Source organism: Sceloporus occidentalis, unplaced genomic scaffold, assembly GCF_023333645.1.
Source record: "Sceloporus occidentalis isolate IW3139 unplaced genomic scaffold, rSceOcc1.0.p SCAF_44, whole genome shotgun sequence".
In the NCBI taxonomy this organism is placed as follows: domain Eukaryota; kingdom Metazoa; phylum Chordata; class Lepidosauria; order Squamata; family Phrynosomatidae; genus Sceloporus; species Sceloporus occidentalis.
The window spans coordinates 3,610,757-3,637,500 of record NW_028317024.1 but is presented as its reverse complement, the minus strand read 5'-3'; the positions used below and the strand labels follow the sequence as shown (position 1 = coordinate 3,637,500).

General features: G+C 36.8%; 1 protein-coding gene across 1 annotated transcript in view; it reads left to right on the top strand.

Moving 5' to 3' along the window:
- LOC149289602 (putative phospholipid-transporting ATPase IIB) overlaps positions 1–26,744 on the top strand; it is a 124,370-nt gene that overhangs the window by 78,303 nt on the left and 19,323 nt on the right. Inside the window, exons 11-15 of the mRNA XM_089490361.1 lie at positions 7,739–7,899; positions 8,570–8,712; positions 13,010–13,122; positions 16,198–16,446; positions 26,232–26,393. Of these exons, the coding sequence (XP_089346487.1) occupies positions 7,739–7,899; positions 8,570–8,712; positions 13,010–13,122; positions 16,198–16,446; positions 26,232–26,393 (828 nt within the window). The remainder of the gene's footprint in view (positions 1–7,738; positions 7,900–8,569; positions 8,713–13,009; positions 13,123–16,197; positions 16,447–26,231; positions 26,394–26,744) is intronic.

Genomic DNA, 26,744 nt, shown 5'->3' with positions numbered 1-26,744 from the left:
TTGCTGTTCTGAAAGGACATTAACAGTGTCAGAAGTCAGCGACTGTGTCTCCTTAATCCAGTGTTTGATCAAACAATGTTACTACAATGATGTAGAATAAAGGTGCTCTTGGACTTAAACAAGCATTAATTGCTGAGCACTTTTGTTACTAAATGCCAGACTAGAAAGGCCCAGCACAGATGAATGTCCACACCGTCCCCAGAAATAATTTGAAGAATTTGAATCATATAAAGTTGAATTCACAATTTTTGTCAGAAACACTTAATTGTCACGTGGCACAGGCAGTCATAGATTGTTGCTATTGTTTCTGGAAAGTGTCCTAAAAGTTTCTGTTTTAGTGATTCAACTTCAAAACCAATAATTAAAATTACAAATCTAGCATACTAGAGGGTACACTTAATTTTTATGTAACATAACAGTACATTTAAATATATGGATTTTAATTTACGCAGCAATGCTATTTATGATCAGCAGGTAGAGACTTCACTATACATTATAGAGGTCCAACCACATTGAGCTTTTGCTCCATAAAGAGCTTGGTTAGCCATGTCTAAGGCATAGTTACATCAGTGCGCTTTCGTGAAGATCACGCTACAGATTGGACTATGCATCATGCAGGGCCACCTCATCCCTTCTTGAAGTTGAGTTCAGTGAATAGGAAGCACGACTCTCCTGCAACCTATTCTACCGACTTTAGTGAATAAACGCCATAGTCATTTGACTTCCCCTGCTGTTAATCACCAGGGTTATAATCAGGACTTTTATCCTGATTTATTTGGGGCATGCCAGGGTAGTAAATATATTCTGATGTTAACTGCAACTCCGTTCAACACCAAATGCTTAAAGGAAATATTAGGCATATTAAGATGTCACATTCAAGAATTGGAAGAAACGTTTTTCACGTCTGTGGGGGTTTTTTTATACGTACCGCACACCGGTGCTGATTGACATGATTTATGAAAGGCTTAGCAGCTTTGCTACATTCAGAATCATTTCATATAACCCATGCACAATGCATGTTTTAATAGAATCTTTAAATGCCACTAATACATTCATTGTTGCATTCATAGCATTATAAAGGATCCATAAAATAGCTGTTTACATATAATATTTCACAAAAATGACCTCCCCTGGCTTAATTAAATGAAATTGAAACGTGAGCATTTGACTCTAGGATTTCTTTATATGAGTGATTGTTCGGGTTTCCGATGTCACTGAAAGCTCAGGTTATTGAAGTAATTATTCTAAAATGGTGGGTGGTCTTGTGAAAACCATTTAGAATTGATAGCTTCCTATGGAGAGCAACATACCATTAGAAAGGCAATAGGTAGAGGCATTTTAGTTCCTGAAACTATTAAGCTTTATGATACCCCGAGACACTGTTTCCAAGCTTCCTATCACTTTGTTTTCAGACACACGTAACTCAGTTTAACAGTCGGCGTTACTTATTAGGTTTCTTTCTAAGCCGCCATTTATAAATAACGTTTTGGCATCAATTGCAAACTTTAATCAACAGAATTTCCCTGCCCTTTGGGGCTGTTTTTACGAAGACAATTGCTGGGGGGACAAGCCTTAAAACGTTGAAATCATACAAAGTATTAATTTGATTACTATCCGCCGCTTTGCGTCTGAACCTTAGTGTGGTGTTTCTTTAAAAACGCAGAAAAGTTAATTTACTTTGGGACTCCCATGGTCTGCACTGGGAAATGACTAAATTAGATGAAAGTTCTAAAAGTGGTTCCTCCTTCTTAAAATGGGTTAATGGCAGACAGCAGTGCCCTCTGTTGTCCAAAATGAAATACAACAGCTTTAAGTATGGGTGATTTTTTTTTTTCTTTAAATACTTTTTCTAAATAATGTAATATTCAGGTTTTCATATTATATTATTATTATTTACTGATTTATACAACATAATCATATTCCATGTGCAATGATTAAACAGGACATTAAAAAGATAAATAAGAAAATATGTTCAGCATACATACAATGATAATATTGTGTGTATTTATAAAATGTTGTAATTTCACTACCTCTTAGTCCTTGTGTAAATCTTAGTCCTTTTTTTCATTCTGCACCTTATTTGCTACCCTGGATAAATGTATAAGAAAAGGTTATTTCAATTCATTCCACACCTGGCACGGACAAACAGAGCTCTGTGTAGCAGATCTTTTTATATATTGAGGAGCTTTTGTTTCATATACACATTGCGTGGGGTCGAGAGATTATATTATCTTCAACGAAGGATCAGGACGACGTAAAATGTGTGCATTAACCTGGAAATGTTACGCCGGCATGCAAGGGAGATTAAAATGATATTCCTAAGAATCTACAATGTCGATTTTCCTACACTGAAGAAATTGTATATCCTCTTCACAAGAGGGTAACAATAATAGCAAAAAGTGCCTCAACATTCTATAGAGACCTTGTCAATTTTCCTGTAACAGGCTGAATGTAAGCGCGCCCTGCATGTATTATTTAAGCTTTTGTACATGCCTTGAAAGACGTGTCAAATGAAAGTTAGGAGAGCTCCATGGGAAAATGGTATTATGAGATGAAACACTGGGGGTCTGTTTCTTAAGAAAACTATACACAACTTTTACCTTACACTAAATTAGTCCATTCCTGAACTTGGAGCCATACTTTTTTTTTTGGGGGGGGGGAGTAATTGTTTTTCTTTGGGTTTTTGGCATTCTTGCCTTTTTTTGTGCAAATGATCTCACATTGGCACATAACTCAAACTTGCCTACTTTAAGATGTAGAGAAAAACCCTTCTAGCTATACAATTAGTGTGTCCTTATACACAGAACTATGTAGGTTGTTTAACCTGATCCTGATAGGAACAGAACCTGCAGAAGGCCTACCAGCTTGAAAGACGTGAATCCGGATACTGTACTTACCCACTTTATTGTTGAATAAACCATTACTTGTTTGAGGACCATTAGCTGCATGAAACTTGCTCCGTAAATTAAGAAAGGCTAAATGGAGTTGTGATTGCAGCCATTAGTGGCATTTTAGATTATACAAACAATTATTGTCTTCATTATCTTTGAACAATCCCGTCTTACTAAACTGTTGTGGCTGTATCAGACATTATGTAAAAAAAAATTTCCTTGAAGATTATTATTTCCAGCAGAGTATTTAATTTAGCTTTTGCAGTCGTTTGAAGCCAATCAGATATTATGACACATTAAAAAGTGCTCAATACACATCATAAGATTGTAAGGAAAATCTCAAGTATTATCCACCTTTGCAAAAAGGGGCACAACTAAATTATAGCAAGAAAACCATTTTAAAAAATGCACCTTTTTGTTTCTCTCTTTTCCCCGAATACGTTATTGATCAATGACTATACAATAACATGCCAACTAATGAATAAGAAGAAATACAATTGCTAATGTTGTTTTTCCCACACTAGTCTGGTAAAAATTCCAATTGTAGATGTAGCATTTTTCTAATGTATCAAGTGAACGCGTTCTAAAACATTTATTTATTTAATTGGAGAAAATTTAGCAATATGAATGCATCCAAGAATCTTCCAAACATCTCCAGTGAAAACTTTGCCTGTATACAACCCCACGTGTGTTCTGTGGTCTAAAGATAAACTTCCTTTCTAATAGCCACATGGATAATTATTACAACAACCTATATAAGCAATGAGCACACGACTAACAGACTGAGAAAGAAATATGACCTTTTACCTTAAAAAAAACCCCCATGAAATTAATTAAAGAACCTTCGAACAATAATTAAAATGAGCAGCACATCTAAAAATGTTTTAGCATATTCCCACATGCCATTAATATCTACCATGCTCTCATTTATTTTTTTTATTTATTTATTTATGTATCTGTTCTTTTTGGTTTTTTTACATGATTTATAAATAGTAATCGGTAATCAACAGAAGTTCCACCCATTCATTTTAACATTCTGTAACTTATGAAGAATCAAAAGCAGTGTTGCTCAACAAAAAAAGTCACAAAACCCTGAAATAGAATAAATATCCAACGCACTCTAATATTTATACTGTTAATTTTATATATATATATATATATATATATATATATATATATGATCATTAAATCCAGAATTCTACATAAATCAGATTAAACTATAACCTTCATAAAGGGTTACAAATAAATTATCTATATATTCATAATATCACAAATGAGAATACCATAAAATATAGCATAAGAAAAAGGCAGAGACCCAGAATACCTCCGCCATTCAGCTAAAAACCTTTTTGAAGGGATCATATATAGTATAATAAATTAACATTAGCAACAATCTAAATCCCATTGTACAGTGCTACGGACTTTGATGGCGCTATATAAAACAATAAATAAAAGTGTGCACTGGATATTTCTTGTGATGCAGCGTTTGAGCAGTGATCACCTTATCCGCCAACGAGTTGCACCAGTGGATTGGACTATAGCCATATATGTGTGTGTATCTAATAATGCTCTGATCCTAGTACTCGGAACAGGATATTTTCTTTGTTTATTCCTGTGATTTATAAAGTATAATAATTTAATATTACCGGTAACTTCCAAAAGATCCAGATATTCAGAAAAGTTACCTGTTTCCACCATCATGAAGTTATTCGATCTTTGAATGTTCAATGGTCTACATTTAATGGTTTTCTGTTGGGTTTTTTTTTAATTATCATTTCCCTAAAAGAAACTTTGTATTAATTTCCCACTGTTTTGTCCCCATTTTGTGGTCTTTCAGGACTATGATGCAGTGAAAAGTGTGAGGTAGTAGTTATGCATATTGTGAGACAGTGATTCTTTATTTTAATACAAAAAAGGCCAACTCTAGAAAGCCAGATTAAATCATTCCTTTCACTTTTTAATGGGATTTGGATGAATAGAGTAAAATATGCACTTTGCATTCATTGATAGCATCTTTAGGTTGAAGTAATTGAGTCTTTTTTTTCCCCTGACTGAATGAATAATGACTTCATCTGATCCTCAGTGAGGCCTGAAACTTAGACCGCCTTTGTCAACGCAAAAGGATCTGGGCTTTGAAACATGCTCTACTTCCCTGGCTTAATTTTTCTTCATTTTGATCCAAAAACCTATTTTTCTCAATAATTCAAGCATAAACTATGTAGTAGTTGAGGCAGCGGAAATTGCCAGATATTTTCCCTGCCGCTTCTTTAATGCAGCTGATAAATCAGCTACTGTGGTCCTGGATGGCTCCATTCTCAAGGGAAGAGGCGCAGACTCTGTATCCTAAAATGTGCTGGAATTTATTTCAATTATTGTAACTTCAGATATGCTATCTGTATTTACGGGAAAAGTATATGTTGCTAGTCTTGTATGATAATAGATCACAATTACATATTTGTTTGTGTTATGCCTCAAATGCAATAATAATCAGTTCACTCTTTTTGCAAAAAAATGGCAAGATTAAAAATAATAATAATTACCCTTCGCTAATTTTTGGAGCAATATAACAATAACAGTCAGATCTGTGGCTTTTTGTCTATCCAGATATTTTTTTTTCTTTTTTAAGAAGATAGTGATGAGGCTGATAAGAAAAAAGCAATGCATAGCAGTGAGAAATAGAACATGAAACAGTGAGTTGTGGGAGAAATTCTCACACAAATGGAGGTATTTACTAAAGGGAGAGTTTTGTTTCAGCTCTTTGACTTCATTGTACATTATGAAGGTCGGGTGAGCTTCTGCTGCAGGAAGAGTTCGGCTAACCCTGTATAATGTATTGTATTGTCGGTGGAATTTTTTAAAGGCCTTTTTACGCATTGAATTATGTTTTGTATGAGCGAGCTAAGGCCTTCACACTAGGAAAACCTGCCAGTGTTGGCTCTTCATAATGAATAACTCCTTTTAGTGAATAAACACCAACAGCTTTGTGGGTGATTGGCAGTAGAAGTGTAATTCAGACATTAGAGTGCTATACATAACCACACAGTCTCTTCTTAATTAATAAATATATACACACAGTTCCACTTCAGAGTGTCGCAAGGTGGCCAGTGCCTGAAAATTGGGAATCTCCCACAAAAAATGTATTTCTCTCTACAAAGTAGGTAGTTCTCCAGAGTTCATCTCCCATGATGATATAGCATCCTATGCATCAGACACAATGATCGAGGTTATTTCCTAACAGCTGTAACACTGCTTACCTCAACACCTAGGCAAAAAAAATGATATTCGTGGTTAAAATTGATATAACTGGCTTTCTCTTATATTTGCTGCTCAACTGGCCATATTTTGAGATAGTAGCCAATAGGCAGCTATAAATCTGTTAAGAGAACAGCATAGCAAGCGTTTTAAAAGAAGACAGTATGTTTGTTTGAGTTGCTCAAACTCTGGATAAATAAACACAGGCAAAAACATATTTTATGACAGCAGGTTGAAATATATTTAATGCAGGTATTGCGCCAGCGTTCTCTACATGCTATACACTGTGCCAGCGGTCCTCTAACATCCAGCGCAGGGAGTAGGCATTTCCCTCTACATGTTGTTGAATTATGGATCCATTTTTTAGTACATTTTTAGTTATCCAGCTGGGAACCACTCAGGGTGCTTAATAGGGCCGTATAACTTGATTATTTCTAGACAAATTCATGTTTTTTAGATAGTTTGTCTCCTATTACAACCCATTCTGAATTGATTTCACCGTCACTGTGTGTGTTTTCAAACAACACACAAGAAATGTTTGTTATCCTAATTCACGACACCTTTAACACACCTGCAATTTTAGGATTAAACTCTGGTGTTGGCAGCACCTTTTTGAAAGATCTAGGCACAGTTCCATCAAAGTATTCAATTTCAATAACTGTATAGTCGCATGTAATAGAGCTATTTCTACATGTGATAGTCTTGTCTTGGGAGTTTCAACTTTAAAGAAATAAACATTAAGCTTGTTAAGGCAGTCTAGGTTCTTAGACAAGCTTTGTTAAAGGGTTTCCCAGCCCCAAGGAAAAAATATCCTACACTCTACACTACAAGTAAAGCTGAATTGAAAAGTGAGTTACTTTACCTAAAAAATTCAATTGGGGATTAGGTTTTCATTTTAGAGATGGATGTTTTGCATTGCATTGTACAATTGCAGTGTGAAAACACTAAGAACAAAGAATTATGACCGAAATTAGGAACATTTCATAAGGCTTCCTTGGAATTTCCTCCAAAGTGAATTGATAAGTATGTTTCTGTTTTTACTATACTTTAGCGCTGCATACATTGTTGGTAATATATCAATAAGAGATAATAATAATACTCTGTCCATGTTATCATCACTTATTTAAAGCTCACGGTTTCAAAGTTTGAAACTCTGGAGTTTGTCCACTAAAGGTGAGAGATGGGGTTTCACTTCACTATTCATTACGAAGGGGCAACACTGGCAAATTTCTGCAGCACAAAAAAGCCCCTGCATAATGTATAATTCAGTAGGGAAGGAGACTTTGAAGGAATCTCACTGATTTAACTGTAGATTATACAGGACCAGACAAACATCTTGCAGCAGAAGCTCACAAGGCTTAGACCTTCATAATACACAGTGAGGTGAACTTCAAATTCTCCTGTCCTCTCTCTCCTTTTAATTCTGTTAAGATTTAAATGGCGTGAATGTGATTAAAACACTATTATAGGATGGATATCTTTGAGATGCTCTCTCTTTTCCTGCTTGCAGTACTTTGTAACACAGTTTCCCAGATCCCGCTCACACAGGCTGCCGCAATCTTCACATAGGTGAACTCTTGACTTTCTCTTCTCAGGTGGGAATGTTGGACCTTGAATTGAATCAGCTGACCAAAGCACTGTTTTTGGCTCTCGTCGCACTGTCCGTGGTCATGGTAACCTTGCAGGGATTTGTTGGTCCTTGGTACCGCTACCTGTTTCGGTTCCTCCTGCTGTTTTCCTACATCATCCCGATAAGGTATGTGTTTGTATCAAGGAAAAACAGAGATGTCTAATTTCACTGAATGTTGCATTTTTTGAAATATATACTTGGCTCGTGTTGTGAAAGACATTGATCTTATCAGGAAGCAAAACAAAAAAGGTGGCAGAGAATCTGCTGATTCTTGAAGGATCACTCTACAAAAAAAAGCAATACTGTTGTATTTTTTGTGCACTGTTCATTTTGCTGGACTAATCAAGATATCTAATCCTTTAGATAGCATGACTGTATCTAGAAGGACTTACTGATTTGTAATATATGGTACAGTTAAAATAAGACAACATACTAGGCATATCCATCTCAGGTTTCTTATGTGATCATGTCATGATCCAGTGTCCCCATTTCCTAATACTTGTATTGTATGACATTTTGCATTCTCAAATAAAGTAACACGATAGTTTAGGATTGAAGCAACTAACACTAAAATAAAATATTTTGGTACCAGCAACATCAAATGAATATCCATCACTGTTTTTGCTTTCATGAACCAAAGCGTTATTTAGAAATATACTCTTACTCACCTTTATGTTGGAATTTTGAGGTCTTTGTGAAAACCTATGGAAGGCGGTAGATTGAGTGCCTGTGTACAGAGGTACATTTCAATGTATTATTTGTTATGATTACTAGTAATATTTTTTGCCTTTACTAGTCTACGAGTTAATCTGGACATGGGTAAAGCTGCATATGGATGGATGATCATGAGAGACGAGCACATTCCACGGACTGTCGTCCGAACAAGCACAATTCCAGAAGAGTTGGGGCGTTTGGTGTATTTGCTTACAGATAAAACTGGTAATTCTAGATTACAAATGTGTATGCACACACACTACTTATACTTTTTCCGCACACATATATTTTGCCACTGCTTCTCTAACTATGGTGCTAGACAAGCAATATGAAAAGTGCTTCTTACATCAGACTGGATCCTGTCAGCTCAGAGTTTAAGCCTTGCGCTTATGGTATTTATCGCTAGCGGTACAACAAGGACCAGGGTCTTTGCCAGCGGGCAGTGCACCTCTCACTTTGCGTTGTGTGGGCTACCTGGCCCACTTGCCCTGAAGAACTTACGCACCTAAACACTGCATGTAAGCACCATATGATAGCCACTTAGCTGATACCTAATCTTTTGAATTATTATAAATTGGGAAAAAAAAACTATCCACACTTGGGTATCTGATGTTAAGAACTAAACCTCTGATAATGTAACAAACTACCCAAAATGAAAGCAAACCAAATTCTTACCTTTTAATCTAGTTTCATAAAAAGTTAGGGAAAAACTTAACTCTCTGAGACACTGAAAAAATCTACTTTGATAGAGTATATGATGCATTTTATTATATTGAACCACTAACCTCTGATAAAACACAGGTAAATATAAAGCAGTCTCTGCATCTAAGAAGAACCGGTTCAACTAATAAGATAATCCGGTAACTAGCATTGTAGTCTACCTAATATTCGCCATATATCTGGCTCAAGGAGTGAAGACGCTAATCAGAGCAGTCTTCTCTTTCCATATGACGTATCTAAACCAGCTGTGCATTTACAGCTTCGTCAGAGGAACTATTTTGGTCTGACTCTCCTGCCCCTAAAATCTTATGTCTAAAACTAGATTTTTAACTCCTACTGAGCCACAACTCTGTCATTGTATAGCATGTCAAGTACAGTTAGTGCCTTGGGAGAATAAACTCCATATAGCATATAGGGCGCATTCATTTTAAACCATTATATAGCCTAATTGATCCATAATGTGTTCCAAGGTGCTTTATTTCAAACATCCTAGATTTTTACAAAATTTTGTGTTTTAATTCAAAGTAGCTTTACTTTCTTGAGAAAGGAAATAAAGTGGAAAGCATAGGTAGGGGCTGACATTCAGGTTGCAGGTTTCACCCAGAATGATTAAGAATTAGTTGTTGAACCTAACGAACATTACTTTGCTAATATAATTGCAAGGTAGCCCTTTGTATGATTGTAAATTGGGATTGTGCCTCATCAATAAGCTTTTTGATGTGAAGCGTCCATCACAGCAGTTCTCTCATTTGCCACCACAGAATGGAAAATGAAGTATCCCAATAATTGCATTATAGTTTCCTTATTGTGGGACAAGAAAGCGACGCAGTATAATTAGGTTTGATTGGAGTGCATGTTTCCGGTAAGATCTGAAATTAATGATGTTGCTATAGTGACACATCTGCGGCCAGCAGTGCGTGAGACTTAAAGTAATTCATTCGACAAGGGAAGACATCTGTTAACTGCAGAGATGCAGTGCATATTGACAGTGACCAGAAATACTAGACGTTATGTGATAAATGGACAAATGATGCTGAAACAGGAGGCTAGATAATTTGTACTTAATCTGCTGGGAGAACTTTAATCTTCTCACTGGTTGCATTTGATAATGTCATTGTTTAAAGCACAATGCGGTAGAGAATTCATAAATTGTACATTTGGTCTCTGGGTGCAGCTTGTTAACACGGGCATGTCTTGAATCCCTTGTTTTAACGCATTGTGCGCAGACGTGAAGCAAACCGTGCTGGTGCTGAACGTGCCTTAAGCAGATGAGCCTCTTGTGCTTTTTTTTTTTGCGGTTCTGAACTCACATATATAAACACACCCTGTGTACTTTCCAAACAAAAAAAAGAGCATTTACAGATATAATGGACAAGTCGTTGGTGTTACTTCCTCAACAGCAGAGAAGCCAGGAAAGAAGTGGCTACATTTCAGACGCGAGACATCCTCTGTTCATGTTTGGCAAGGGTCAGTCCTTCCTTTGTATGCCGTAACCTATAATTAGTTTAGACAATGTTATGCTGCGTGTTATCGTTCCAACAGAGACGTTACTCTTCAAGTTATTGCAAACACAAGAGTTTCAGCTACACTACACAGGCAGGCGTTTCTTCATAAAATAGAGACTGATATAATGAATATTAGTTGCACAAATACTTCTTTTTGCCTAAATCAGAAAATAAAGAAGCATGTAGCACAGTTCTGTAAAAGATGCTGTCTAGCTATAAACTTATATAGCACATAAACAGAGTAAACTCTGCTTTTATGCACTAAAGGTGGCCAGACAATGGTGTGTGTGTGTGTGAATGTATGCGTGTTAAGCATATTACAATGGGGTTATTATCTAAAGTCAAACAACGTGTGCATTTGTAGTTCTTATCTTAAACATCCCAGCAATACATTTTATTGATACCATTTGGTTAATATAACTTTTGCAGTCTTTCATTATATGTAGGCCTTTTTAAAATCTTTTATTACATGTGCACAGATAAGTATTTATGTGCTTAAACATATTTCAAACCAGTGTAAATGGTTATGTCTCAAGAACTATAATTACACCCACTGCTTTGATAATATTTTAAGTAAAATTATGTAATGGAAATGTAGGTGTTGGTTAAATGATCGTGAATGAAGTCATCAACAAAGCTGTGTGGGGAGTGCGTCATTGTCCTGTATAGCATAGTCATACAGCTATTAATGTGAAACCGCTCCGCCAATATGAGATTCACATTGACCTTAATACACAGCTGTCCTGAAATTAATGTCAATACAGGCTAGATGGGTACTAGCCCAGTTAGCGGTAGTTGTTACCCCATAGCCATCCTTTACTAACATTAGGTGGACCTAGAACCATACTGCTTTAGGGGGTGCAGTCTCTCTTTTCTGATCCAAGTTCCTCTGTCCAATTCTACTCTTTTCTAGGAGCTTAGCATGTTTTTAAGGTACATTATTCTGCAGCTGTAAAAGTCACAGTAATGCTCATCTAAAGAACAGAAAATTGTGTGCAGGATATCTTACTTAATTGCACGCTATCAATAGGTAACAATGTCACATAAAAAGTCTCTGTAAAGTCCTGCCCCTAGCCAAGTGTCCCTAATGTTAGGATTTATTTGTTGCCTCTGTGGTCAACTATTATTGCCTTATATATTGTATTAATGTATCGTGTCTCACCAACCCATATAAAACGATACCATTGTGTTTATAGATTTAAGGAGATTCGGAGCAAGCTTTCCTCTGGAGGAGTTAACCGGAAAGTCTTACTCCTAAGGATTAACCTCTCGGCTACCCGTAATCTTCCTTCAGTGAATTAGTGACTTGGAAAGTCTGGTATTGAAACATTTGTATTGAGAATGATCAAGGAATCCTTGCGCCAATAGGTTTCATTCTACTTAACAATTAACACTTCCCTTCCTGTTCTGTCACATGTTAAATTCCCAACTTATAAAGAAAAGTCTAGGCCAGCCTAATATAGTTGATATCTACAATTGGCATTTCATGTTTATCTGCTTTATTTGTATGAAAGAGAATTGGCCGATAATTGACCATACAGAACCAATGAACAAATTATACATTGGCATATCTTGTGCCCCGTAAGGTCAGCTGGTTAAGAAATATTAAAATTATTTGCTTGCCTTGATAACTTTATGTATATCGCAAACACTTTTTTTAGTGTTAGCCTTTACTATGTTTTCTGAAAGGCTGCTATGGGTGTTTCCTACCCTTGAAGTTGCACATTTTTGTTCTTGTAGTCATCTTTCTTTATTATTATTATCATTAAGACATTCCCTCTTGAATGTCATTAAATTGTAGACAATTTCTAGAACTGGAAAGTTCCTTTCATGTTTTAACATTTGGGGACAAGTTGGACAGAACAAAACATAATGCCACATGCCAAAGTACTTCCTTTATGTGGGAATCCAAGTTACTTTATAGACACAGGGTGTTGGTCCATAGGGGTAAGCATTATGGGATTTGGTTAGTAGGACTTTGTTACCCATCTTATACCGTGGAGGTAATTGGCAGAAGGTTTTAAAAATGTCATCGAGACTCTGTCCAAGGCAATAACTTGGTAATCTTTAGTTAACTTAGTTACCATAAAAGTAATTGGTAAAAAGGTCAGATGTTTGGATAGTTATGGTGATTATAAAACCACTTCTGAATTTTTTGTATTTAGTTTTATTTTTATGGGAAAAAAACTTAATGAAATTGCCATTTTGTTCAGTCTCTCCTGGGGGAACATAAAACATTTTCTATTTCTCATAATTTACATAAAACATTTTTACATATTTGTTTTCTTTTCTTTCAGGAACTCTTACACAGAATGAAATGGTTTTTAAACGTCTTCATCTTGGGACTGTATCTTATGGCACAGATACAATGGATGAAATCCAAAATCATGTAGCAAGCTCATACTCACTGGTAAGGATTTGCTTGAATATCAAGTTTAAAAAGAAAGAAGTAATGAATCATGTCTGCCTTCCTTTCTAAATATTTTTTATTTAACGTTCTTGGCCTCTTTTAGCTACATTTTAAAATGTGCACTTTTTGTACCTTTTAAAGATGTAGCATGGTTTGGTAAATAGTTTTCTGTTAATCCGTGTAAATTACCAATAAGTAGGTTTAGGTTACTTCAGTTTTGCCCATTCCTTAAAGAGGCGCAGATTAAACGCCCACCAAGAACAGAAATTCTCCCCACAATGTAATTAGCAAATGTTATTTTAGCTTAAAATTTTTACCCAATATTTACATCACAAAATATGTAATAAAACATTTAACTGTAAAAACACATAGCGCTTCCGCTGTATGGGATACGCAATATTTTGTTTCAACGCTCTCAGTAGACTAGAAGTACGATGTGCCATTGACTTGTTTGGCGTCTCATTTTATTAATAATAGAACACAACCATGCATATCTACAGTAATGTAACACAGAAATCTGTTATAACATGGTTATATTTCCCCACTGGAAGCATTCCGTGACAGAGAGCATAATCTTTAATGGAATCTGTGTGAAATTAAATTATACAAGCATCAATAAACATAACATAATTCAGAAGGAGTAAATCAGCTTAATTTATTTGCGTCTGTAATGACATTGGCGCTGGTAGAATGCAAATGCTGAGGTTCAAAGCAGGAGCTGGAAAGCAGATGAGCTGCAAAGTTAAACCCATTATTAGGCTGCACTGTAATTTGATAGGCAGTGTGTTCACGGATCAGTGGCTCGGTGTGTCTAGTCCACGACACACAGGATTCCAAAAGTGATTTTAACAACACAACTGGAGGTGGTGGGTGTACAGCATGGCGTGACACATCGCAACCTAAAACAATACTAATAAGGCAATTCATTATTATAAAAATAAATTATTTACTTGAGTGATAATTTAATACTACCTGGAAGAAAAAATTATTGAAACCCCTAAAGTTAAAGGTGAATGTGTGGACAGTAGCAGTGTTTTTTAAATATTTTTTTTTTTACGTGCAAAAGTGTTAATGCCTTAGCTAGTGTAAGTGTGCTAATAGATTTGGGCCTAAGTGCATTCCTCTCAAGTACCCCTCTTTACGAACCAAATTCCTCTGTGCATTTTTGGTCCCCTGATGTCCCTCATTTCTCGGTGCTTAGAATGTTGGCCCAGTATAAGTGCCACAGTAATGTGTATATAAACCACAAAAAATACTCTGTAAATACAATACACTATTCTTCTTCACAGTCTCCTAACTAGTTACATGAGTTGCTTTCAGTGGGTAAAACTTTAGCATAAGAAGTAAAGCCATGTTCAACCTTAACCACACCTTCTAAAACAAGAATGGCCATATTTAGTCTCTACTGTATCTTAACTTGTTAAAGATCAGCAAATGTTACCTGAGTGTTTCCCATGTATGTATGTATATATATATAAGGGGTAGTAGAAATATTATTAAACACTCATCTACAGACACCAGACAAGCCAGAAGGCTTGTTTTTCCCTCAGAAATCTCATGGTGCTTCCACAACCACAAGGGATTCTGGGTAGGCACATGCAAATAAAGTTAACAATTATCACCTTTGCCTGTATATCCACTTTATACATGGATCCCTTGAAAGTAATTGCCCGCTGTACAAGACAGCCTTTAGAAAAAACTCGGGACGAGGTACAATAGCCAGATCACCACTCATAGACAGCTGTTTCATCCTTCATGGGACTCGTCAGCATGAGGTTGTGATACTGGCTTAATAGTTGAGGCTTGGGGTAACTAAGAAATACCATTACATAAGTTATGGTGGGTAAAGGTAATGGAAACCCTTCCACTTAAATTTAAGGGGTAGTAGAATTATTATTAAACAATCATCTACAGACACCAGACAAGCCAGAAGGCTTGTTTTTCCCTAAGAAATCTCTTGGTGCTTCCACAACCACAAGGGATTCTGGGTAGGCGCATGCAAATAATAAATATTTAAATAATAAATAATAAGTTTATACATGGATCCCTTGAAAGATAACACTTTCAAAAGATGGCCAGCACTCCGGGTCTTTAAATTGACAATTTCTCTTTATTCAAAGTCAAGTCGACGTTTCAGTCATTGCTGACTATCATCAGGATGAAAGTCAGCAATGACTGAAACGTCGACTTGACTTTGAATAAAGAGAAATTGTTAATTTAAAGACCTGGAGTGCTGACCATCTTTTGAAAGTGCTTTGTATGGAAACTGCTGGTTACTAGCACCAGGCTTGGGAAATTTGGAATATATATATATATATATAATATAAATATACTGCATAGTTAAAGATCTTGAAAAACTGCTTGTATTTAGTTAAGCCTATGGACATTCATGCAGATCAGTCAGCTACCCTGTTTTAGGCTTTTCCTCTAGCCTGATATCAGCTTCCACAAAACCAAATATATACAGAATGGGGAGCACATCCTAAAAAGCATACACATTTAGATTCCTGGGTTGCTGCTAAAAAATATACTATATACTACTGGGGTGCACTGAGTCCTTGCTCTGTTTTGTGTACAAATTCCAAAAAAACATCCTCTATTGTGTATCACACCTCTTTCCACACACCAGAGGACTCAGTCTGCTTTAACTGATTGTCTAGCGTTATTTTACTGCTCTCTTAGAGTCCTAACAGTAATGGTAAACCATCTTGGGAATTTGGGAATGGCTGGTTCTCATTTTGTCTTTAATTTTAATTTGGGCCCAGGCTCATTTCAGCCAGGAGCCGGAAGATTTGGCATATCATTGATCGCAGATTATTGTTTACCATGTTTATGCTCCGTTTTACTAGCTACAATGCTTTGACTATCCACAGATGGCACTTGAAAATCTTGTGTTTGCTAATTTCAACATCGTCAAATACCTTGATTGTAACCTATTTAATTTTGTTATTAATATACGGTTTTTTGCCAACTTGTTAAAGAAGTCGAAAAGTGCTCTTTTTCCTTGATTATTTTCTTCTCAATTCCTTAAGTTTTCATTTAGTAATGTGTACTGTTTTGTAACCTGCATTGAAGGCACCATCCCAGACAAGTGGTATCAATAACAACGCAACACCTTCACGAAAGGCCCAGTCATCTGCGCCTAAAGTACGCAAGACCGTGAACAGTCGAGTACACGAGGCAGTGAAGGCAATTGCCTTGTGTCACAATGTAACCCCCGTGTATGAGTCACGGGCCGGAGTGAATGGAGAAACAGAGTATGCTGAAGTGGATCAGGACTTCAGTGATGAGAATCGGACATACCAGGCATCCAGCCCTGATGAGGTCAGTCTCATTCTTATTTCCCCTGTCTGAACACAAGTTATCTCAGTCATGTTGCTGCTCTATCACTGATGGTTTTCATTGTTTAGGTCTATTGTGTTTGTATTTATTTTTTATCTTGCCTCTGAGATAGAATTCCGTGCTCCAAATAATTGAATCCAGAATAATGGCTAATGTGGAGCTTGGCTTTCTGATGTTTCTTTTTTGTTTGCTTTATTGTGAGTTTTGAGCTAGAACTTTGAAATATTAAATGAGACAGTTAAACCAGGTTGATGTATGGTGTCTGTTATTCTCATAGTCAAGTGTATAAATGTTTCCCTTTTTTAACAAATAGACAATAAGATAGAGTCTTCATGAAGTGAGAGCATTGCAGTGATATTGCAGAGAGAAGATTAAGAGCCAGGCCTTTTATTCAAGGACTCCACAATGTTGCTACTCCATTCCATTAACAGATCTTAAGCTGTGTGTGCAGAATGGCTGCCTTGCACATGTGCCATGTATAATTGCATGTTTGGTCAGACAATACATGATCCTGGGTACCATGAAAACTGGTAAAGTAAAGAGCTCGTGGAAAACTCTAGATTTAGTGTTGTACCACTGAGGAGGTACATAAGAGCACTTCTTGTATCCATACCTAGGAACTTGCCAGATTTCACCCATTGTCTCCGAGTGAAGTGCTGCTTCCTCGGGACTCCAGTCTAAGATCTTTAATCTCAGAGCAAAAGAGAAGTGCCCACTCACCACCCGGGTTCCAACGGGTTACCGGGCATCTGACTGTGGAGATTTCTTTACTATTTTTTTATTTTTGTATTTAACTCAAGTTCAACGCAAAATCTAGATAAGGTGCATCAATGGTTTATATGCTTAAACAATAATTCCTTTTTTATTGTGATCCAGCTGTCTTGCTTATTTTTAATTCATTTTCCCATGTGTTTCACTACAGTGCTTTCTAGAGGTACTGTGTGGAGAGCATGTAGTGGTTTATATGTTCTTCTCAAATCTTACTAGGGCTCCGACATCCTTGTTCCATCACTCCAGCTCCAGTACGCAGCGATACGGCAGCCCTACCCAGCCACATTGTGTTTCTTTTAGAGCCATGGTTATGTGCTTTTGTAATAAGGTTACTTTGTAAACAATAATTAAAAAATAATGTACAGACCTCTGTAAGCGATATTAGCTTAGAACAGCTTGCAGTAAATATACACACATTACTAACTACAAGGCCTGCATCATAATTTTTTAAAGAGTTCTATTGACACAAGTCAGGGAGCCCGAGGAAAATAATGTGAATGGTTCATTATTTAGCTTATTGAGCTTTCCTGCAGTCACATTGACAGATGATTCCTGTGTTTCCCAATCACCAAAGTACCATTTTAAAAGCATTTTTTATTGAATAAAGTGCTTCAGATATTGCACCCTAGAGCTTTATGTAAGGAAATGGTTCAATTGATGTTTTTTTTCCCTTAGCCACAGAATTCATATACCTTAAACCGATTTGGTTAATAACTACTTGAGTGTTTTTGTGGGCAAAAAAGTGTATATGCTTAATGACATTTTTGGTTGAATAATACTAATTCGAAGGATGGGGACAGTTTTGCTATAGGAAAAGGTGTAGTTTAATTTAAAAAAAAAATAAAAAAAATGCCTATTGAGCAGCAACATTTTTTATGCAGTTATATAAATGAAGACAAAACATGGATGCAGTGCGGTTTTGCTTTTTGCTTTGCCTGCATTAATTACCCCTATCCGAACAGTGGCAATATACTGAAATGTGTATTTTTGTTAATCAAATTCTGTATTTAGGAAATTAAAATTTTATATTTTAGGGTTATATTTAATATAAAATGGTTGATGTGCTTAAAAAATATAACCCTAAAATATAACATTTTAATTTCCTAAATACAGAAGGACAACGAGAAGGCCAGATCTACTATATGACATTTTTAACCATTTAAAGGGAAATAAGAGGGATATACTTTTAAAAGAAAATCTTGAAAAGAAGGTAAAGGTCTCAATCAGGGTAACGTCCCTTGAAAATGACATGTGACCATACAATTTGTAGTCCTCACATGTCCGTGACAGGCAAATTTAGTAATAAAAAACTAACACAAGGAACTGAATATTGCCAATATTTACACTTAATTTGTGTATTGGGTCCCATCTTCTGAATATGATTTCTAACCCTCTGTGTGAACAACCAGAGGTTTATGAAGTTGGACAAGGAAGAGGCAGCAGATATGTTAAGAAGGAAGGAACATTTCTTTAAAATGTGGTTTGTTGCTTAACAAGACACTGAAAGAGTTATTGTGGAAGCTGTTTAAGTTTTAGAACTTAAAGTAGATCATACATCACCTTAGCTGCCATTACAGATGATGATATGGATCTTGTTTACTGTAGTTTATACACACACAGGAAGGAATAATTATAACACTAGCTAAGAATTTTAAGTTATAGCCAAATAATGAATGTGATTAGAAATATCACCCAGAGGCACCATGCCGTGACAGTTCGCTTATTGTCTGTTTCATCAGCTGTGATTGCATATAAAGGAATTGATCTTGCTTTAGGTGGGGGTATGATAAGTTTTGGCCAGATTAATTTTGAGACATTGATAGGTCACTCTGCAGAACATAGCCAGAGGTAGTTAACTGCATTTGGCGAGTGAACATAGAAATGTGAGTGTCTGCTTTCAGATGTCATGCAGCAAAATTAGGAAATAAAGTATCCCAGTGACAATGCACACAAGGCACCTCAAATACAGGAGCCAAAAAGGCATCAAAAGAAAATCTATATGGTTATTAACACTGGTACTCTCTCTTTCTCTCTTCTCTTCTCTCTCTCTTCTCTCTTTCATCTCTCTCTTTTCTCTCTCTTGTATATTCTTATTCTAAGGCATTCGTGTGTCTGGCTAACATTATTTTATTGGCTCATAGGCAGCCATCTCCATAGACAAACAATGGCAGTAGAATGGGGTCGTACTGAAGAGCTCAGTGACTTAAATGGGGAATAGAATGCCACCTTTATCACAAGTCCGTTCAGGAAATTTCTGCCCTGCTAGATTTGCTACTATAAGTACTATTATTGTGAAATGGAAATGTCTAGGAGTAACGGCACGAAACCATGAGTGTATACCGCTCACAATCACTAAGCAGGACCATTGGGTGTTGCACATAAAAATAACCTGCCCTCTGTAGCATCACCTACTACAGAGATCCAAACTCTCTCTTGAACCAACATCAGCACAAGAAATGTGAACTTTGGCTGGAGGGGTGGAAATATGTTCCATGGCGTATACAATTTAGTAGAGGAGAGATAATGATTTGAAGCTGGGTTCTTTTTCAGGGCTTTGGGCTCCTTAGTTCATGTGATGGATAATGTTAATGCTGCAGCATACAATGACATTTTGTGCTTCCAACTTTGTTGCACCGGTTTCATGTTCCAACATGACTGTGCCCCTGTGCACAAAACAAGGTCCATAAAAACATGGTTAGATCAGCTTGGTGTGGAAGTACTTGACTGTCCCGCACAGAGCGAATTGCGAGCCTGGCCTTCTTGTCCAACATCAGTGCCTGACCTCACAAATGCTCTACTGGATGAATGGGCAAATATTACCACAGACATACTCCAAAATCTTGTTGAAAGTTTTCCTAGATAAGTGAAGTGGAGGCTAAATATTAATACCCATGGTTTTCGAATGGAATGTCCAACAAGCTCTTATATTAACACAGACTTATGTGACCTAGATGCACTGCTGCGCCAGAAATGTTAATATTTTAGCTATGTGTAGAAGAAGATACCAACTCAAAGCGTTAACGTAGTGGTGTTCTTTATGTGAGTGGTTTAACTCCTATGACACCAAAAGGTTTTGGATTATTATGAACAGACTGCTGCTAAAATGTGTTATGTACCCCTTTGGCACTCAAGGATTTTAAACCACACGCTCCCAATCATGGCAATATTTTTTTCAGTCCCTAAGGGATGGTGATTAACCTTGCACCCAACCATGACACAAAAATGTAAAAACATGCTGTTCAGATTTAGTTTAGGGAAGTGAATGGGAAGCCAGAACTCGTAATAGTTAAAGCGCAGAAAATGCTTACATTAGCTTTACTGATGCAGCCGGTATAGGAAATGTATGAAATGTATTTTGCTATTTTTTTTGTTTGTGTTTTTTTATTTTGAGGGAAGGGAATCAACCTACATAATTTCTGATGGATCCTATTCTCCAGTGCCTTCTAACGCTGTAAAATAAATGCCTAATTTAATGGTATATTAATAAGGCAGATTCCTGATACATGCTGATCTAGTGTATAAGCACCACTCCTTAATTATGCTGAGCAGTAAAATGTTGCATTTAGTAAAGAGACAGACACACATAGAGTTAATGGTGACGAGGGGAGCTGTATTGTGAGATATTTAGACCAAGGCAAGAACATACAAGAACAGCTGGAAAGTCAAGATGCCAAGCGCCACACAGACGTGAAGATCCGCAAGAGAGGGTATAACGTGTTAAAAGTAACAAGGTTCATGTTCAGTGATACATTTTTTTTGCTTTTGATGAACTGGGCATGATGGAATGTCTTAATTGGTAGACCAAAAGAATAGTTCGTATTGTAATGTAGAGCTTTTGAGACCAAGCGAGTGTTTTCAAGTGTTCTCATGCATGAACTATTATATTGACTGCCTAAAAAGACTCACCAACCACTGTTAACTTGCTTTTTCCTTGGACATATAGAACATTCAGTACTTTGATGTTAGCGAACAAAATTTTGATTCCCGGTGATACGTTGGCAGACATTGTCGAGAGCAAACACAGCAAATATGTGTTAATGAGTGTTATGGAAAAAGTCAAGCGACATAATTGCCTATGTTTTTTCCCAGTGCGGTTTTAGTTTTTTGTTTGGAGTCCTGAATATTTAGGGCAGCCAAGTACCCCCTTTTTCATTTCAATATTTTGAGATGCTTGTACTTGGTGGTGCCAGAGCAAGTAACGCGGTGCTATAAAGGTAATGTAATCTGAGGTTTCATGGCTAGCTCGTTTCCTTAAAGCACATATCATTTCTGCACGCGTTCTCTATTCATGGATGTCACGTGTGCTTGCCGTGCTCAAGACAGCAATGTGTGTTTGTAAGCTGTCATTTGAAGACACGTAAGAGATTACGCGGAGATATACAAATGTGAAAGGTCTCTTGGATTAGTTTCAGTTTTAGCATTCAGCATGTGGTGTCTGATTATACCCTGCTCATTGTTTCTTATGATAAGTGATCAATATTTCATTTTCTCCGAGAGGTTAAAAAGTTTCAAGTGTCCGTCACTCGTGATCAGAACAGCCCCTGCATAACAAACATTACTGGTAAGCCGGGAAAGTCATCGACAAAATCATAACTGCATCAGGTTCAATTGCCAGAAGTGTGTGTCCACGTCAAGCGTGGAAAGCTATTGCTGACTTAATGCAATCAGCAATCATGAAAGGATATAAACTAGGTAGATCCGGCAGTAAAGTGCAAAGGTCACAAGTCCACGACATGCTGTGAACAAAGACCTTTGGAGACCTTTGGCCAAAGACCATTGATTAGCATTGTTATTTAAGGACTTCTTACTCTTATAACCCACCAATTTATTGCTTCCACTGGTGCCGCTACATTCATTATGAGTCAGAGATGCCATGCTAAGCAGCCTAACTGCTGTTTATTTCTGTGTTTGACGCCAGCTACATCTGTTCATGGCTTTTAGAAATAATCTTATGCCCAAATGAGACACTGACCATCCTGCAGTCTGTGACAGAATTACACAGTCATTGACAGGTGTAATTCAATGACATCTGCCTTAATACGATGCGCTTTGTGGTTTCTGATACTTTATGAATATATCAAAGAACATTTTGTGTACAAAAGAGAAGACGTACAAAAAATGGAGGGCCATAAAGAGACATCACAGTATGACAAAGATCTGAAAAGTAAATTCGTTAAACGAAGAACCAAATGATAACCATTGCTTTTATATATATATTTTTTTTTTAACACTGTAATGTATGAAGCACGCCATCTTGTTTAATTCATTCTGCCGCATGGGTTCATTGAAGCAAGACTAATTGTGTTGTTTTGTCAATGTATTTGTGAAGAGGAAATCATTGTCAGCGGCATAAAACCATCATTCCCCTGACCTTTGGAGACCCGTGAAGAAAAACTACTGGGATATTGACCAGCACCCTTTCCGCATGGTCAGGCAGCATTTTTTTAACTTCATAATTGTATTTATATTTTAATGGTCAATTCTCCTAATTAAAACAGCAGGGCTGAATGTGCTCTAGTCATCGAATTACCATTTGTAGTAAGGTGTACACACGCATGTTGCCGAGATGAATGGCCTGACATACATATGATAATAACAATTACATTTAGCATCGGTTACAGTGATCAAGACAAAGTCAAATTCCCATAGGATCTGAGTACCAGAATTAGTAGAAGAAAAAAACATTTCTGTGGGTTTTAGCCATCATCTTGATATTTCAAGAAAGGCATTCATATGATTTTATTTTATTTTTTAATTTGAAGATTTGTTTCCCATTACTTTCTGTTATTTGCATTTGCAAATTTGGAGAGCTACACAGGCGTCTAAAACCTCTAAAATGGGATTCCAAAGATGGATCATCTGAACTGATCTGAAAATTATTTATTTTCCTCATATGCACTTTGAATAATGAATGCCGATTTAAAGTACTCACTAAGTATTTTGATATGGGTTCATGTATAGTGAGGCTGAATAAGAAATTATACAGTCCTTTTTAAAGGGAATTATAGGATTTATTCCCTAAACCCAAATTGGCCCTAGATTCTCTCTCTCTCTTCCCCTTGTCCCCTGAATGGACTGGATGAAGTCAATGGGATTTAATGTCAGCAACTTCACTCAATGCTTTACCGGGCAGGAACGGGAGGAGAGAGATATCTGTGCCTTTCTTTGCACATATCTATCTGCCGGTGCCATCAGAAGACCATGAGGATGGAGGCACGCACCTCCCGAGACAGCTGGGTCCACTTGTAGATGCAGCTCCTCTGACACCGTCAGTTAATGAAGCCCATGCAACCTATAACAGTAAAGCTAATGTCTCTTATGGTATTTATTTATACGTATTTATACCCTGGAAGTGATGCATTTGTTAGAACCTCTAACCATAGCATTTCAAGCATTAATTATAGTCCCGATTGATGGATGCAAGTTTCAAAGGTTACACATGTCAATCAAAGTAAAGAACACAGGAAGCTCCAGTTTCCTGATAGGGAGTACCAGACTAAATTATAATATAAGCAGAAAAGTCGCTGCGTGGCATGCAGACACCGCAAATGCTGTGTTAATTCATATTTCCCAGCTTGGTAACCTCTCAAGCCATAACCAGTCGTGTTATATGTCTATAGGCAGTTCAAGGGAAATAAATCCAGACGGCAGAAAGCAAGTTATAGACTGTTCCAAAACCTCTTGGTGCCCATACACATTTTAAGGTGCAATTCAAGCATATTCAGAAAAAAATCATTTTTTTTTTCTCATATATTTCTGTCTATTACTTCCTCCAAAATGTAAGCTTAGTCTATTAGCGCTACTCTATTTGAATGTATATACTTTAAGAAGCGCTGCATAAAATGATGCTAATGATGTAATTGAAGCATTATAATATAATATAACTTAAAAATGATGAATTGTGAAAAAATTAAACCCTTTTTGTGGTCTGGTTGTGTATTTTGAGGAATATACATTGGCAGTCAGGTAAATATTTGTGTTATGATATAGGAAGTAACTAGGAGCCAGTTTTATTTTTTCCACGACAATCCATTTTCATAATGATCCACAAAAAAAGACATTTATTTTTTCCCATTGCCAGCTCACGGAGGGTTAATATATAATTGTACCAGGTGCCGTTGTGCCATATTTTTCCGTCTGGTATCGGTAAGTGGAGAATAAATCGCATTCATCTTCTCAGAATCGTTTCAATGGTTAGTTAATTTAGAACTAGGTAATTCAATTGTTATCTATCTGTATTGGCAACAACGGTCTCCATGAAAGAATGAGGCAGTTAAAAGCTATATCTAAGAATCCGATACATTACCGGGAAGCCAAAGGTCACCGAATTAAAACCCTCAGTAGTTTTTTTGTGAGTAATTGTCCTACATCATTTTACTAATGTCTTGCTGCTAATGAAAATTAAAAACATCACGCTGTTTGATTTACTGCTTTGTTTTAATTGTCATTTTAAGTTAACAAGCATGCCAGGATTTCGAAGTGAATAGGAGCCCTCTGAGCTTTGGTCAAAAATATTGTGAGCCGCGGACTTTTTACACCTCAGGACTGCTTTCACTGAATAGCTTTTACATAGTATGTGATTACATCTGTGTTTTTTTGACATCTTGTAACGGATTCTGTATAGGGCTGCCACCTCTAGATAATGGCAGAACAGCAGCCAAATGTTAAGGTTGGTAGGCGGTAAGTATTTGAAGTGTGCCAAGCTCCAAATCTCAACGCCCGTGCTGCCAAGATGCCTGCGATGCATGACCGTGCCCCTGTGGCCAGAAATAACAGAGGGCGGGGGGGGGTGGGTTGTGTTTCAAAAATTGAGGGCGAAATAGTGAAATATTGGAGAATGAAAAACCCTATATTTATAGAACTCGTATTCTTGAATATAAGGTGCAGCTTCTAAAGAGAAGTACGTATATTATGGCCTTAATGAACTGTTTAATGATAATATTAATGGTGTCATAATGGAATATAAAACCTACATAAGGAAAGGGACAAAAGATGTATTTGATCAACAAACCATGCAGGACCTTGATAAACGTTTACTCGGTATTCGATGGGCAGCATAAATATATGAGGAATTATTATATTTATTTTTATCATTGTTTGCTCATATAGGAACGACTAGGTTTATATTTTATTGGAATTAATATGTTGATATTCGTTTTGTGTTCGTTTTTTTTTCATGATTATTGAGGAAGTAAACACTGTGGAAAACCGTCACGTTGTGAAAAATAGTTTCTGGTGCAAGGGATCACATTTAAAAGAACGCAGTACGGTGTATCAGGAAAGCAGAGGAATAGAAAAGCAATACATGGACATAGACAGACCAGAATTGTTTATACTAATACATTTGGTAATAGTAATCATAACTGTGTTTTGGCTTGTGGTACATTAAAGATTTTTCTCCTGCCGTCATATGGACTTCATAAAGTTTTGCAGGTGTAATGGCTGAATGTGAAAGTACTTACACAGTATTTCCATATGCAGCAATTGTTAAGGGCTCCCTGGGACAACAGTTTGTCCCTATAATCGTACTGCTTCTTTATGCTATATTATTGTGCCAGCCGTTGCCAATCAATCCATACATCAATTCCTATTGATTGCGTCAGTCTCAAATGCTTTTCTTTATTAGTTTTTCACACAGTCTAGACCGTGGTTTTATTTTTTTAAAGCCGCGTTCTGGAAACTAAGTTTTTGCTATGTGATATTGGATACTGATTATTTGGCTGGATTTGTATCCTATGTTTAATTCTGTCTGAATTAGAGGATAACGTGGATTCTTCTGTCTGTTGCAGAGGTTGGTATATGTGACATCACTTTAAAACCCTTTGAGTTCCAGAGCACTGCGCGTATCACGTAGAAGACATCACAATATTTTCTATTTTTCCTGATAAAGGACTCCCTGATCAGTCACATTATGCTGACATATGTCTATTTGTTTACACATGTATTACGCCTGGGTGTAATTGACCCTTTGACTCCTCCGTTTGTTTTCTCCGCAGGTAGCTCTAGTGCAGTGGACAGAGAGTGTCGGACTGACTCTTGTCAGTAGAGACTTGACCTCCATGCAGCTGAAGACCCCCAGTGGACAGATTCTGACATTTTTCATTCTGCAGATCTTTCCATTTACTTCGGAGAGCAAACGCATGGGCATCATAGTGAGGGTCAGTGGTGAATTTAACAATTTTCCTGTCGCTAAATACAGCATACCTGTTTACCCATTGTACAGTGCTATGGAATATGACGATGCGATATATAAAACGATAAATAATAAATATAATATTCCCTCCTGGAGAAACAAGGCCCAGCCAGACGTCGGGCTTCATTCTACACTGACTTCCCGGTTCTGGGGTGCAGAAAGCCAGGGTTGTGTCCCTGTTGACTTCAGTAGGAACTCACCAGGAACTTTTCAGCATGTTTAGTAGCTAATGTTTCAACGTATTATAGATTCAATGTTTGTTGTGTGAGCGTTCACTTTATATACATCCTGTGACTGCAGCATCATTAAATGGGAG